Below are 16,933 nucleotides of genomic sequence, written 5' to 3' on the forward strand. Positions count from 1 at the left end.
CATCAAGTTGTTGATCATTGGTCCTGTTTTGTCGTGTATAGACAACTCCTTGAAATCTTGTGACAACTGAAATGGGCCCTGAACTAATCTGTTTAGCTGGCGGGTCTTCTCTTTGACACGATGCATCTGTCTCATTCTGTCTACCTGGTTGTATAAGATGTGGCGAAGTACCTTGTGTTTCTAGATGATCAAATAGTTCAGCAGCAAGCCATGACTGGTATCCTTCAACATCTGTGTTGTGTCTGTCTGCACTCATTGAGACTTCAAAATTAGTCTCATCGAAAACAATGTTCCTCAAGACCCTGGTGCGGTTAGTGACGGGGTCATAGCAACAATATCCTTTGTAATGATCAACATATCCCACAAATTTGCATCTAGAGGCTTTGTTTTGAAACTTGTTGCGCTGAAAACTGTCAATGTGAATATAACACACAACCAAAAACCCGTAATTCATTGTAATTAGGGTAAACTCCCAATAATGTAAAATAAGGAGATTGACTTTCTAGAAGTTTCATTGGCAGGCGATTTATAACATGTACAACAATACGGAAGGCTTCTGTCCACAAACTGAGAGGAATGTGCGTATCATGTAACATGTTCAATGCACTTTTCACAATATGGCGATGTTTTCTTTTTGCTACACCATTTTGTTATGGTGTATGTGGGCAAGATATACGATGACTTATTCCATTATCTTGAAAGAATTCGATAAATTCCTTTGATAAATACTCTCCCCCACCATCATATTGGAAATGTTGGATTTTAGATGAAAATTGGTTACAAACTAGAGCATAAAATAAACGAAAAAGCTTAAACACTTCGGACCAGTGTTGTGAAAAGCGTTGAGGCGTAGCGAGGCGCTCTACCAAAATCTGAGGCGAGGCGTAAGCCTCGAGGCGTAAAGCGTAAGCCTCAAAGTTTTTTTTTTTAAAACTTAAAAAAACTATAAAAAATATCTAAAATTATAAATAAATAAAAAATCTTATTGATGAAGCATCAACCAACAGGAAATAAAAAATCTCAAAAAATAGTGAGTTCATAAAAAATAATAGTGAGTGAGTTCATCAAAAATAAAACTTTAAGCCTTAGGATTTTTCTTCATAAGCTTGAAAATACAACACACATATCTCCAATATTTAAGCCCAAACAAGAATAGTGAGTTCATCAAAAATAAAACTTTAAGCTTTAGGATTTTTCTTCATAAGCTTGAAAATACAACACACATATCTCCAGTATTTTCAAACTATCACAATGTTTTAGCAGTATTTTCATGAAACATTATTAAAGTATTTTGTCATCATTTTTTCAAAATAATGAAAATTTGAATCTTGCAATGATATTATCATGAAACATTGTGATATTTCCCCTTCCTAGATCTCTGATTTAACATCTTTTTCTCAATTTCATATTATTTCTATCTATTGTCTTTTTTCTATTTTCCATAGTTTGGCATGAAAGACAGCCTATTTCTATTCTGTTTCCTGACTTTTCCATTTTTTCTCTCTATCCACAATTGCTAAGCTTTTCTCATGGAAAATAGGTGTGCTTGAGTTATCTCATCTAATTGACTCACTGAACATTGATAGTGATATCATGACTAGCTCAAAAATTATATCTTAGTCAGTAGGTTATGTATCCCCTCAACTTAAATGTTAAAGTTTAGCATAAACATGCTACAAGATCAACAATAGCACCTCAACCAAGGTGACTGCAGTCAATCATGTCAAAAGGCTCATCAGAAGAAGCAGAAGAGCTGTGGCACTCCACAATCATCATCATGACTGATTGGTGACTATGCCCTCAAGTAGCAGAGGCTCTAAAATGAACAAAGTCCTTCACACTGTTAAAAGCTGATAATCCAAAAGTCATTGAAGGAAGGCAAAATGTCAGCCAGCCCATTCTTTTTAATTTTCCTTTTTTTTTATGATATGCAGGCTGGGGTTAGCCTCTCAGGTCTTGAACATGAGACTCTTTGTTGTGATAGTGGTACTTTACAATCCAGCTATCTCATTCTTTTAGGCCTGTTAACATGTCACCTAGCCCATGTCGACAGACCTAAACAGAAATTCCACAGGTTCCCATGTTGATCATCTATGTCACATAGGTGTGGGTGCGTGGTTGTGGCACTTTAAAAAATTGGGGTGCGTGGTTGCGGGAGGGTATAAATTTGCGCGATGCAGCACCTTTACTAAGGGGCTTATGGTTTAACACATTAACTAAAAACAAAAAGAATAAATTAGAATAGTTGAATGCATTTGCTGCGCATGAACTACAACAAAAAGAGAGACAAAATCTGAGACAAGAAGAAGAAGAGGAGAACAAGAGAGCAAAAAAAATCCATACCTGTTTCGGGGCTCCACCACGCGAGAGAGAATGTTGTGAGCCTGTGAGAGCCGTGAGGGAGAGAAGGCTATGAGAAAAAAACAGAGATAGGGGGTGAGAAAAAATAAAAACACATAAAGGGGTCGGTAGGGCTTTGTTTAAGCCCTAATTTTTTGGTGACCAAATAAATTGAGGCGTGTACGCCTCAGTCCAAGGCGCGTCTCAAGGCCTATGAGGCGCACACCTCATGGGTATTGCATTTTATACCTGTGCCTCAAGGCACAAAGGCCCTCACCTTGAGGCGAGGCACGTTTTTAATAACACTGCTTTAGACTTATATTTCATAAAGTAAATCCAGGTATATCTGGAATAACTATCGATGAAGATAACATAATAACTAAAGAGGATTGAGGGACAGGTCCCCAAACATCAGAATAAATAATTTCAAAAGGAACAAAAGCTCTTTGATTTATTGAATTAAATGAAACATGACTCTTACATAATTGACAACTAGAACAAAGTGAAACAACTGACTCAAGACTCAAACTGAACTGTGGAACAAGTCCGCTTGACACAAGTTTTTCAATGAAAGAACGACTACAATGAGCTAAACGACGGTGCCAGACTTCTGACCTAAGTCACACGGACTCGGCTAGGGAGGCGCCGCACCCGAGTCGACACGCCCCGACACGGGTGCGGCTTCGGACACGGGTCAGACTCGGTCAACGACGAGTCAGACTCGGTCAACGTGTAGAGGCCGTCCTCATTTTGGGGTCGGTCAACGTTGACTGAGTCAAAAAATGTCTATTTTAGGGTAAAAAATGATCTTTATATATATATATATATAGCATGAGTCTCAAACATAAGCCCGAGAATTTTTTTTTTCCGGTGGGAGCCCCCGAACCCCGCTTTCTGCAAGGGCAAAAGTACAGTTTGCAAAGTTTGTAAAAGCACTCATGCTGGTGCCAAACTTTAGAGGACAATATCTACATATATGCACACACCGGATATTATATATATATATTTTAAATATATATACATATATATAGCCGTGTCCTCGTGTTCAAAATTTTTGAAATTGCGCCGCACCCGTGTCGCACCCGCACCCGCACCCATGTAACATAGTGACTTATTACACTGAGAGAGACTAAAAATATCTTTAGCCGATAATTCCATAATGGACTGAGAGCTCTGTAGGTTTGAGGAAGTATCACGAACTGAAGAAGACTCCTTGAGGACATACATAGTTTCCTGTCGTTCTCCTTCAATGAGCGTCTTCTTCGTGAAAAGATCCTTGACACATACAAGAGTAAATTCGACAGAAGAATTAGTGTCATCAACAAGTTTAGAAACAAAAACAGTATTTTTAACTATGCTAGGAGAATAATAGACTTCAGATAAATGTAGGGAAGAATTAGATAATGGAAGAAGAGTATTTCCAACATGAGATATGGAGTGAAGAGTACCATCTCCAGTTTTAATACTATATTTTCCATGATAAGGAACATGTCTCGAAATCTTACCAACATCACCTGTCACACGTGCAACAGCCCCAGAGTCAATGTACCAAGTCCCCTGCTCACTCTATTTAAAGCTCAAGCTTGAAAGGACAGATATTAGGAGATTCTTCACATTGTCATTTTCGTCATCTTTAAATCCTTCTCCTTATTTTCCTCTGGCCGAAGTCCCAACACTATTAAATTTGCTTTTATTTTGTGGATTAAACCAACAATTCGCTTAATGTGCCCTCTTTTGTTGCATTGAAAACATGTTGGTACAATCCTGGAGTTCTGGTTCACGGAGAAAGCATTGGGGATCATGTGAGGAGTTGGGAGTAGTCCTCGACCCCCTTGACCATTTCTTCCTTGCCCATGCTCGCCTCAGAAACCTCCACGTCCCCTTCCTGACGCCATCCCTGTGACAAGCACATCATGATTGTTCGAGGTCAAGGTCATTTCCTCGCCTCTGATAGTGACTTCATACTGTAACAACTTGGCACGTAGATTTTCAAAACTAGGCAATGAAGGTAGACACAGGAGAGATGTGACTAACATGTGATATTGATGCAGAGCACAAACGTCCCAGATCCAGCGGCAAACAGGAGTCGACTCGGGTCCAGGGTGAAAAAGGTGCATAGGATCCGATCCATGGATCCGATCCATGTACCTTTTCTATGTAACATGTAATGTAATTTTTTTGTTTTTCATTTATCGGGTCTGGATACACCAGACCCGGACCCATACCTTAATGTAACTTAAATACCTAAGTTTAGGTCACGATTTGAGATTGAAATCGTGACAGCCGAAGTCGCTCTCTCCCTTTTCTCTCCTTCTCTATTTCTCTTCTCCTTCTCAATACAGGAACCGAGAGAAAAATTTACATGGTATCAAAGCCAAGATCCAACTAAGGGTGGAAGTGGATTCCGAAGGTGCCGAAAATAAGGTTTGAGGTTTCGCCTACTCCTTTCTTCATCTTCTTCAGTTTTTTTTACCCACCACGATTCCAATCTCCACTTCTCCTTTCTCTTTCTGTTTTCCCACCTTTTTCTTGCTGTGAATCTCTAATATCACGTGGATTTCATTTCCACGATCTCTTCTTTTAGTGGATTCACATTCCACGTGAATCCCTAATCAGTTCACGTCACACAGGATTCACGTGAATCCCTAATCTGTTCACATCTCACGTGAATCTTGGTTTTCTTTTATCCTTTCTGTTTTCTCATTTTTTCACGCAGTGAATCCCTAATCGTTTCACATCTCACGTGAATCTTGATTCCTTTATCACGGTTTCAATATCAACCTCTCGTTTTCCCTTTTTCGTTTTCCCAATTTTTTTCACGCAGTGAATCACACGTGAATCCCTAATTTCACGTGTACTTCATTTCTACGATTACTTCATTTAGTGGATTCACATCTCACGTGAATCCCTAATCTGTTCACGCAGGATCCAACAAAATTTTTGTTGTTCAGCCTGCTGTGGGACAGAAAATCTGTTTCATTCCTTTGCCTTAATTTTTTTCGTATCATTCTTGTTTTGATTGTTACAAGTGGGATTCACATTGAAAACTCAGTGCTTTCTTCTGACAGTTTCTGATCGGTCTATCCTTGAGTTACTACAGCCGAAAAAAAAAAAAAGGCCATCAGCAAACCACTCTGACTGCAGATTGAGTAATCTGTCAATACTCAAAAACTCAAAAAAAAAAGGCGGTTATCCTTCTTGTTAAAACCCTTTTCATGGATCTTCATTCCTCTTCATCCAACCTTTCCTCAAGTTTTCTCACTCAACTCGTTTCTGAAAAGTTAACTACCTCAAACTTTTTGATTTGGAAGAGGCAAATTATTCCTTTTATAAGGAGTCAAGGTCTCTTAGGTCACCTTGATGGAACCACTCCCGTCCCACTCGAATTTGTTACGAGAGAAGAAAAGACGACAAAGGAGTAAGTTCAATTGTGTATGTCAAGAATGTTGAGTACCTCAACTGGGAAAGGAAAGATCAATCAGTGGTTGCTTACATCACTTCCACCTTGTCCCAAGAGGTCCTTGTTGCCATCCCCGACAATTGTACTGCTCTGCAACTTTGGGAAAAATTGGTTCAAACATATTCACAAGTTTCGCAAGCGAGAATGGTTTTTCTTAAGAGGGAATTCCAGATGTTGAGAAAAGATTCCATGACCATCATGGAATATCTGAACAAGATGAAGACTATCACAGATCAACTTGCAGTTATAGGTTGCGCGGTGAATGACAGCGATATGGTACAACAGACTTTGAGTGGTTTGGGATCCGACTACAACATGATCGTCACTTCCTTATTATGTCTCCCTGCTCTACCTACCTTTGATGAGTTGCGAGCAAAATTAATTCAGTATGAGATGACTCTGAAAGGGTTCTCTGAGGAATCTCACGTTCACACAAATTCTCAAGAAGTTTTTGCCACAGGGGTGTCTTATGGTAGAGGACGCGGACGAGGAGGACAAGGGCAAAGTGGACACGGAGGGCGTGGTTTACTTCCCACTCCAAATATGTTAGCTCATGCGCAGGGGCCAAGATCCATTCCTACCTGCTTCCTTTGTAATAAAAATGGGCATATCAAGGCAAATTGTTGGCATAATCCAGAGAATAAAGGAAAGGGTCCACAGATAGAAAACAAGAGGAAGTTCTCAAGCAGTGGAGAGATTAAAGATTTGTTGATATCTGCCTTGTCAGAGTTGAAATTGAAGCAGAGCGATGAAGGCACCTGGTTTGTCGACTCAGGGGCAGCGACTCATGTAACAGGTGATGCAGGTAAGATTTCTAATCCCATTCCTTATTTTGGAAAAAGTAAGATTGTCACTGGAGATGGGTCCCACCATCCTGTTTCTCATGTTGGAAAAACTGTCATTCCCATGTCACATTCCACTCTTACTCTTTCTGACGTTCTTCATGCTCCTGACATTAAGAAAAATATTGTCTCTGTCTCCAAACTTATTGATGATAATAATGCTTCAGTTGAATTCACTCCCTTCTCTGTGCAGGTCAAGGACCTTCGCACGAGGGAAACATTCGCTGAAGGAAAGAGACGAGGCAATATGTATGTCTTTGAAGAAGCTCCTTGTCATGCTGTCCGCCCTGTCCACCTGAATTCAGAGCCTTCATTAGAGTCGTGTTCATCTTCTTCTGCTAATGTTTTTAGTATTTCTGAATGTAATAAGCCATTCTTATGGCATAGTCGATTAGGACATTGTGGGAGTCATTTCATTGAGAAACTTGTATCTAATAATCTCATTCCAAAAGAAAGTCTAAATAGGGATGAAAACAGTCACAAATGTTCCAGTTGTCTTTCCTGCAAGAGTCATGTATTGCCTTTTCATTCCATTAATAAGAGAGCTTCAAAACCTTTTGAGATCATCTGTTCTGATATATAGGGACCAGTCCCAGTTGTTTCTGGATCTGGGAGCAAATACTATCTAATCTTTGTTGATAGCTATACTCGATACACTTAGATATATTTCATAAAAAATAAGTCGGAAGTCTTTTCTTTGTTTCAAAATTTTCTTTCACTTGTCAAAAATCAATTTTCTGAGTCCATTCAATTTTTCCAATGTGATGGAGGTGGGGAATTCTCATCCCGTGATTTTATTTTTTTTCTTCAAAGTAATGGAATAGGAAGAAGGGTGTCCTGTCCTCACACCCCTCAACAAAATGGAATTGCTGAACGAAAACACAGGCATATCGTTGAAAGTGCCATGAGTATGCTTCATGACAGCAATCTTCCCATCAACTTATGGACAGAAGCCTTCCATTCTGCTGTGCATGTGATAAACAGACTGCCTATGGTTATTCTGGAAAATAAGTCTCCTTATCACTGTCTTTTTGGAACTTATCCCAGTTATTATGATCTGCGTGTTTTTGGATGTGTTTGCTATGTGCATATCGATCAGTCCCTGAGAAACAAGTTTCAAGACAAAGCCCAAAAGTGCAGATTTGTAGGATATGCAGATGACTACAAAGGGTATAGGTGTTATGATCCCAACAACAAACGTATCAGAACCTCAAGAAATGTTGTCTTTGATGAACAAAATTTTGATCACGGAGCTAACACAACGAGTATGCCAACTGAAGTTTACCATCCTTGGCTAAGCTCAGAACTTTTTGCTGGCTCCAATGAAACATGTTCCTCAGATTGCGTGCGACAAGAAGAAGAGGTTTTTGAGAACACTGGGACGTCGGGGTCACAGAATGCAGAAGAAGTACCGGGCAGATACAAAGGAATTGTCTATTCCAGACAGAGACCGACAACATCAAGTCTTTTAGATCAGGTCTAAGCCGCCAATCCTACTCCTTCTCATACCCTCGCAGTCAGAAAATCAAACCGCATACGGCATCCTATTGACAGGTGGGTTAGCTATAACAACTTCTCCTTAGACCTTCAATTGTTTTTAACTGTGATCAATAAGGATGAAGAGCCCATCATGTATTATCAGGCAGCAACTTCTATGAAATGGGTAGAAGCCATGAATGATGAAATGCAAGCCTTGCATGAATGTGGAACGTGGGAAGTTGTTCCCAGACCACTCGACAAAAATGTTGTCGGATGCAAATGGGTCTACAAAATCAAGTACAAGCCAGATGGAACTATTGAACGATATAAAGCAAGGCTTGTAGCAAAAGGATTCACTCAAGAAGCAGGGCAAGATTATGATGAGACTTTTAGTCCGGTTGTAAGAATGGGAACGATTCGAATTATCATTTCCCTTGCTGTTGAACATGGATGGAAGTTGAGCCAGCTTGATGTAAAAAATGCATTCTTACATGGGGATTTGAAGGAGGAGGTATACATGGAACAACCCCCTGGATATCAAGAACAAAATTGTAAAACCCATGTATGTAGGTTAAAAAGAGCCATCTACGGCCTGAAGCAAGCCTCTCGCTCTTGGTTTGATAGCTTCTCATCTGAAATTCAGAAACATGGATTTTCACGTTCCATGCTGGACTACTCATTATTTATTTTTAAAAGCCAGTCTGTGACCACTCTATTATTAATTTATGTCGATGATATTATCATCACAGGAAACTCTGCAGACTACATTCAAGAAATAAAAGACTTATTAGGTCAAAGGTTCAAAATGAAAGACCTTGGAGTTCTACGCTATTTCCTTGGTGTAGAAGTTGACAACCAGGCTCATGGATTGACACTCACTCAGCACAAGTACACCGTAGATGTTCTCAGCAAGACAGGCATGAAAGACTGCAAACCTCTAGGAACTCCGAGTGTACTTCATCAAAAACTTAGCGCTCATGATGGAGATCTGTGTGATGACCCCACCAGGTATCGCAGCATAATAGGAATGTTACAATACCTCACATTCACTAGACCTGATATTGTTTATTCAGTCAATCAAGTGTCTCAATTTATGCATGCGCCACGTACTGGACATATGGAAGCGGTCAAGAGGATCCTTAGATATCTGAAAGGTACTATTGGGGATGGATTGATATATTTACCACAGTCCCATGGCCAAAACGAGCACGAAATTGCTGTATATTGTGATGCAGATTGGGCAGGAGATCCCGACGAAAGAAGATCTACATCAGGATATTGTGCCTTCATTGGAAGAAATTTAGTCTCTTGGAGCAGTAGAAAACAAAAAACTATCGCTAGATCAAGCACTGAGGTTGAATATAGATCCATGGCTGCTGCCACTGCCGAAGTCACATGGATCAGGCATCTTCTAACTGAAGTAGGAGAAAAGATCTCCCACACTGCCTTGTTCTGCGACAATCAAAGTGCTATCAGTATGTCATTCAATCCAGTACATCACAGTCGTGCCAAACACATTGAGATCAACCAACACTTTGTGAGACAGAAGGTTGAAGAAAAAGAGATTGAACCTGAGTTTGTCAGTACTGAAAGACAGGTTGCAGACATATTTACAAAAGGGTTAACCAAGGATCGCTTTTGGATGCTTAAAAGCAAGTTGTTCATGGTCCAAAACCATGATCAACTTGAGGGGGGGTGAAAAAGGTGCATAGGATCCGATCCATGGATCCGATCCATGTACCTTTTCTATGTAACATGTAATGTAATTTTTTTGTTTTTCATTTATCGGGTTTGGATACACCAGACCCGGACCCATACCTTAATGTAACTTAAATACCTAAGTTTAGGTCACGATTTGAGATTGAAATCGTGACAGCCGAAGTCGCTCTCTCCCTTTTCTCTCCTTCTCTATTTCTCTTCTCCTTCTCAATATAGGAACCGAGAGAAAAATTTACACAGGGCCGGACCCGAGACCTGGATCCAGCTGCACACGTTAAATACCCATCTTAGGGTTGCGTGCAGTACAGACGTTGGGAATTTTCAAAAGTTTCTTTTTCTATTTTTCATTCAGCCGCACGTTCCTTGCTACTGTTTTTTTTTTCTCTTGCATTCTAATCACGTTTTGTTTATGTTTTACTGTTAGATTATATGTTTTCCCTTTCTTTCAATTGTAAGCATTATCATTATTAAATAATTTGTGCTCGGATCCATTGATCTGAGTCATTTCTTTGGGGTTCAATGTTGCCATTGCGTTATTACGTGCTGTACAATCAGGCATTGGAGGGAGCAGCCATCGTCAACCCATTAATGAGACGGTTGCGATTCCCTCGCTGCATCAAAATGGTATCAGAGCACCAGCCCTCCTCCTTGGTCAACAATATGGCACAAGAAGCGAGGAACGATCCTACGAGCGGAAAGGAGCAAGAGGGATCGAAAACCGGCAACGAAGATCCGATGTTGCGTATGATGGAGATGGTGACCAAAATGCAAGAAGACATGCTATGCTTAAGCGAGGATGTCGCTGGCATATCGAAACGACTGGATGGACTCGAAGATCGGATCGTGGTCCTCGAGTCATCGGTGGAGACGCACACAACTCCCATGCTGAAAACGAGTGGTGGATTGGGTGTCAATGTTGTTGGTCTCGCGGGTGCGATGACGATCGAACCAGTCCAACTGAACGTCCAACAAGCTGTCGTGCAACTGGATGGCATTGAAGCGGGCTTGCTCAGGGATGCCGGTCGCGCGACCAACCAACAGACGGTACCGTTTTTGAACTCTGTCTCGGTAGCTGCAACGAACCAGATCTGTGGTGCCTACCCACCGCCCCGGAGGGTCGTCGAGAGGTTTCCCAACGTAGGCTCGAGCATGCAGCCTTGGCCACAACCTGCGGTAAAGGTTTCGCAGGCCAGAAATGGCCTGCGGGACCCAAACCTGACGGTGGGTCGAGCTGCGAGCAATGTGCCAATGACAGGAGACATGACAAACTTGTTTTCCCCCCTGAAAACCGCTCGTGGGGGCTCGATCACAACCCACCAGCGAGCCAGAGAAGGTGGTCCAGTTTTTGGTAAGCATGCTTGTCTTGTTGGTATTCTAGCCAGACCCCTAAGACCACGTGCTGGAGGGATAGAAATTCAGCTTGTGCTTCCATGGGATGCCATAGCAGATGGTATAGGTGGTCAACTTTGAAACCAATCTACATGCTTTAATTTGGAGTCGTCCAGGAATATCGTTTCACATAGTGAACACCCAACAACTATTACCAACGATTCCTTAATGTTATCCCCAGATGTTTCTGTTGCAGCCAATTCCCCTTTATTTCAACTCCAGAAGGCTGTGGCGTCTGTCGCGCTTGTGACGGTTGGAGATAGAACTTGGGCTTCTGGTATTGTTCTCAACTCTGAGGGTCTGATACTTACAAATGCTCACCTTTTAGAGCCGTGGAGGTTTAGAGAAGTACCTCAAGCTAGTGGACCGGCTTCAAACAAACAATGGACATTTCCCATCCTTACTGGAACAAAAGAGATAGAATCCAACAATGAGGTGCAAGCAGTCTATGCATTGGATGCAGAGTTCACAAGTCCATTATGGATTTTTGGCATCAAATCTTATGATTTGGTGAAGAAAAATGGAGAGAATACTTATCTGGCTTGCAGTTACAGGCAGAGGGGAAGATCGTATTTTGGCCTGCTGGATATTATTCAGGGCTCTCTCAGTTTTTTGGATATCCCATTCACAGACATCAGAACTGTTATTGCAAAGGGCAGGTACTTGTGCATAGAGGGTGCCTCTTCCACTTTGCCATTATCAGTAGGCAAAGTGACTTTAAATGAAAATTGTTCCAAAGTTGTTGACTTTTCTACAGCGTGGTCATCCTTCAATCCTAGTTCAGAATACAAAGCATGCCTAAGCACACCAGAGATTATAGAGTTCCCTACTGAGGTCCCTGACCAAAAGGCATATGTGTATTTCTATCCACCAGTCAATCATTTATATCAAGCTGGTCATGAAGAAAAACGTCCTTTGCTATTGAAGAGTCATGGGGGCCCAACAAGTTATGGCATCATGAACAAACAAAATTTGCTGCCTGTGTCTGCCAAAGTGCATAACTCTGGGGATGATGTAATGGCATCTGTGCAAGATCCTATTTACCAGGGTTATGGAAGAATACGTGTTAGGTTGGATCGTATCAACCAAAAGATATGGCGTGATGCAAGATCAGTATATATTTCGAGAGGCCCATTGGATATTGCCCTGCTGCAAATAGATCCTGTTCCAAATAGTATTTGCCCCATCAATCCAGGCGTTGCTTGTCCACAACCTGGGTCTAAAGCATTTGTGATTGGACATGGTCTTTTGGGACGTCAATCAAACCTTTGTCCATCAGTTAGTTCTGGTGTGGTCTCAAGAGTTGTTAAGACCCAGGGTCCTCTTAAGGCTTCTGAAACTATGAGTGCTGATATAGAGGGGAAATGTATAGCTGCAATGCTTGAAATGGCGGCTGCAGAGCATCCAGGTGGAAGTGGTGGCGGTGTTTTGAATTCTAAAGGACATCTGATTGGGCTTGTGACCAGCAATGCAAGGCATAGTGGTGGGACTATACTTCCTCACCTGAACTTCAGCATTCCATGTGCCGTTCTTGAGCTCGTCCTCAAGTTCACATCAGATATGCAGGATTGGCACATTTCGCCTATCTTCAATGTGTCTGGTCTATACGCATACCGTGGTGACAATAAGTCGTCAGAGCCGACTTTCTTCCCAACCAGGGGAGAATGATGCAGAGCACAAACGTCCCAGATCCAGCGGCAAACAAGAGTCGACTCGGGTCCAGGGCCGGACCCGAGACCCGGATCCAGCTGCACACGTTAAATACCCATCTTAGGGTTGCGTGCAGTACAGACGATGGGAATTTTCAAAAGTTTCTTTTTCTATTTTTCATTCAGCCGCACGTTCCTTGCTACTGTTTTTTTTCCCCTCTTGCATTCCAATCACGTTTTGCTTATGTTTTACTGTTAGATTATTTGTTTTCCCTTTCTTTCAATTGTAAGCATTATCAGTATTAAATAAATTGTGCTCGGATCCATTGATCTGAGCCATTTCTTTGGGGTTCAACGTTGCCATTGCATTATTACGTGCTGTACGATCAGGCGTTGGAAGGAGCAGCCATCGTCAGCCCATTAATGAGACGGTTGCGGTTCCCTCGTTGCATCAGATATTCATAGCCAAGTCCATTTAATGCCTGTTGAACTTTGTCTCTGTCAGAAACCTCGCAACCCACCATAGCTAATTGGTTTGTAATGCTCTTGATTTTATTCATATACTCTATGACGTATAGAGAGTCCTTTCTCAAAAGCTGAAACTCTCTTTTCAAGTGCAAAATTCTGGCCTCTGAGATCTGGGAGTACGTCCGTGCCAATTTTTGCCAGAGCTCCATAGTCGAACATTCATCGGGAATGTCCACCAATACCTCCTGGGAGAGAGTAGAGGTAATGTAGGTGACAACTGCCTGATCTTTTCTTCTCCATGCCACAAATTCTGGATTCTGAACCAACTTGGTAGAGACCTCCCCTTTATCATCTCACTCTTCTTGTAGAACAAATTCTAGCGGGACATGAACGGACCATCAAGGTGTCTAGAGAGATCCAAACTTCTAATGAAGGGCAAAATTTGTTTGAGTTTTTTCAGAAATAAGTTGGCCAAGAAAACTCGATGGGAGAGAAGGAGAATCCATAGATAGAGGAAGTGGAATAATCTGATGGAGACAAGTATTGAAAGATGCAGCAGTATGTCTTTTTTTTTTTGAGAACCAGTCGCGATGAAGAAAGGATGCCACTTAGACGCTGAATGAAAGACGTCCGGCTATATTAGTTCTCACGCTGTTAGGTGGGTTGCACAGGATGTAATCAAATCTGCCTCCAACTTCAAAGGCGACAGCACAGATCAAAAGCAAATAAAACTAACTGAAGAAAAGACTGGATTTGACGTGTCTGAGAAGATGCCAAAAGAGGAAAAAAAATGGATTTGGGTTAAAATGAATGTATTTTGTTTTGATTCTGACGTAAAAAAATTGTATCGAGGACAGATCTGATAAGCTAATCAGATCCTGAAGAGTCGACAGACGCAGATCTGTGGACTGATCTGATCTGAAAGGAACGATCAAAGAAGAGATGTTTAGATCAGGAGACAATGGCAAAAAAGTATATATAAAATCAGATTTGAACAATGAATGAGATCTAAAACTGAGAATCAGTGAGTCTTGAAGAAAAGACGCTTATTAAAAAACAGATTACGCCCTTGAATAGAATCAGAAACCGAGAATCAATAGATTAATACTGGAAGAGAATTCATTGTTTAGAATATGTTGATTAGATTCGAGAGGATGCTGATTAAAGTGGAGGAGGGACAGAATCACGATAACCTGAGATTCGAAGATTGATCTCTCAAAACGCACCTTCTGGGATCAGCTTCACGCCCTTGAATAGAGATTAGATAAGATCTTGCTCTGATACCATGTGAGAAATCATACCAGAATATGTTGCTGCAGTGGAGAGAGAAGAATCGTTGTGAAAGAGGGCGCCGATAGATAAATCTGTTCTGCTCTTCACGTTATGCCCTATAGCCTCAATATATAATACCTAATGTACAGTGTGGGTCGGATCTGGTATGCTACATCAGACCCAAATACCATAAGATGGAACATATACATGATATGGGTCGGATCCCAGACCCGTAAGGAAACAATACCCAATCTCAATAGGATGCTTTTCTAGTTACTCAACCCAGCTTCCCTAACAGAAAACAAGGATAACATCTGAAATATCTTAATACCTTGAATCTTCTGCAATTGCTTACTGTTGATTTCAGGAGGATGCAAAGAGACTTGACAGAATGGCGAAGAACCGTTACCGCATATAATTTTGAGCTGCTATGTGGTCCAGACGTGATGTAAAAGTTTAACTCCTAATATTGTGGATGTGCTGCAGTAGAGCCTTAGTTTAACTTCACAATGTGAGACTCGTCAAAACAGTTAATGAACATGTAATGTGGGAATGTTGCTGTTGTTCATTGAGCAACTCACAATTTCTAGAGGCAGATTTGTGCCACTAAATGTTGTAGAAGAATTGCAATTTTTTGTTTATTTATTGATTGCATCTTTGGATTACATGATTTGGTCTTTGATCCTTGTTGGAACTTGCATTCATTGGGTCTACCAGTATATAAAGTCTGTCCAGACTGAATCTTATGGTTGCTTGTATATTTAGCATTGCACTTGTTGGCTGGTGAAGTTAGCAAATGATGTTAAGTAGGGCCCATTACTTTGCAGTTCTTTGTGTAGTTATTGATACATTCGTAGAGTTGCTTGTTAGCTAAATTGTTGGTTGCTGTTCCGCCCGACATTTCCTCTCCAAGGAGTAGCACATCCATGTAGCATCTTACTAGATAGAAAGTGGGAAACCTACAGATTTAAGATCCCTGCACTTTTCTGGCACAGTAGACTAGTCTGTATATGCATGGGTGTGAATCAGGCAATCTACCAAATGCTTGATTAGTGTGTTTCAACCCAGAACAGGATTTTGGTACAGCTTTTATATTGTGAAAAGCTGCAAGGAGGTGCTTAATTTGCCGTTCTCTGTCAAGTCATAGCCAGACCAAAACAAGAACATAGATTTTAGTAGTTCCAAGTTCTAAAATATCGCTAGATGATTGTACTGAATCCTGGTGATATGCCAACTGATGATTTGACTTTGATTAATATGATTTTCAATTTTCATAATTTTTATGTCGAACCTGGCCAATTTTCCCATGATTGTTGAGATGTCTGGGAGTTGATGGTCTTTGACCATTTTTTCACCTCGTATCCTTGTATACCTCTTCAATCCATAGAGAAAGATTTGGTTTATATTTTGAAAATATTACAGGGAAAAAGGAGATATTTTCATTCTGCCTGAATCCTGGTGATATGCCAGCTGATGATTTGACTTTGATTAATATGAATTTCAATTTTCATAATCTTTATGTTGAACCTGACCAATTTTCCCATGATTGTTGAGATGACTGGGAGTTGATGGTCTTTGGCCATTTTTTCACCTCGTATCCTTGTATACCTCTTCAATCCATAGAGAAAGATTTGGTTTATATTTTGAAAATATTACAGGGAAAAAGGAGATATTTTCTCACCAAATTTAACTGCCAAAATATTGCAATAATACAGTTTTAATGAAAATATCATTATTTGTTTGTGATTTTGATGTTTGTAACTTCTATTTTGCAGAAACAATGGGCTATTTTATTTTGCACGTAATTTGGAGTTTGGACGTAAAGATGTCTTTGATTAACATCTCAATTCTAACCATATCTGAATTCGCAGTTGGGATGAAAAAAAAATTATCACCAACTTGGAAAATATATAGCCTAACATTCAGTTGAGTTATCCTTGCAGCTTTAGATGAAAAGCAAAGAGCAAAACCTTTGTAAAGGCAGGATAATCTGTATATGGTCTGAGCTCAGAATCCACACAGACAAACATGCATCAAGCAGTCAAAACTGGACTAGGTTTCAACATAAATATTCTAATATCTAATGCTGCTCTATTTGGTGAGAAACAAAACTGGACCCATTTCACTCTGTTGATTAAGGAATTCAGCTAGCTAAGTAACTTCTCCGCAATTTGAACCGCATTAAGGGCAGCTCCCTTCCGAATCTGATCGCCACAGACAAAAATATCCAGCCTGTCAACAATACCAGAGATAAACCTTAGTGATAGACCAACCAATTCGAGCATGCACATCCACAATCTCTCTCTCTCTCTCAC

The 16,933-nt window shown here is 40.7% G+C and overlaps 2 protein-coding genes across 2 annotated transcripts in view; one reads left to right on the forward strand and one right to left on the reverse strand.

The window, feature by feature from the left end:
• LOC149831014 (eukaryotic translation initiation factor 4E-2-like) overlaps positions 1-15,281 on the forward strand; it is a 36,741-nt gene extending 21,460 nt beyond the window's left edge. Inside the window, 1 exon segment of the mRNA XM_090012912.1 lies at positions 14,986-15,281. Within this exon segment, the coding sequence (XP_089869038.1) occupies positions 14,986-15,036 (51 nt within the window). The 3' untranslated portion in view covers positions 15,037-15,281.
• Positions 15,282-16,562: 1,281 nt separating this feature from the next.
• The window catches only part of LOC149831015 (uncharacterized), a 112,453-nt gene continuing 112,082 nt past the window's right edge, over positions 16,563-16,933 (reverse strand). Inside the window, exon 11 of the mRNA XM_090013609.1 lies at positions 16,563-16,850. Coding sequence (XP_089869735.1) covers positions 16,766-16,850 — 85 coding nt within the window. The 3' untranslated portion in view covers positions 16,563-16,765. The remainder of the gene's footprint in view (positions 16,851-16,933) is intronic.

This window comes from Nuphar pumila, chromosome 7, assembly GCF_984573655.1.
Source record: "Nuphar pumila chromosome 7, dmNupPumi1.hap1.1, whole genome shotgun sequence".
Classification (NCBI taxonomy): domain Eukaryota; kingdom Viridiplantae; phylum Streptophyta; class Magnoliopsida; order Nymphaeales; family Nymphaeaceae; genus Nuphar; species Nuphar pumila.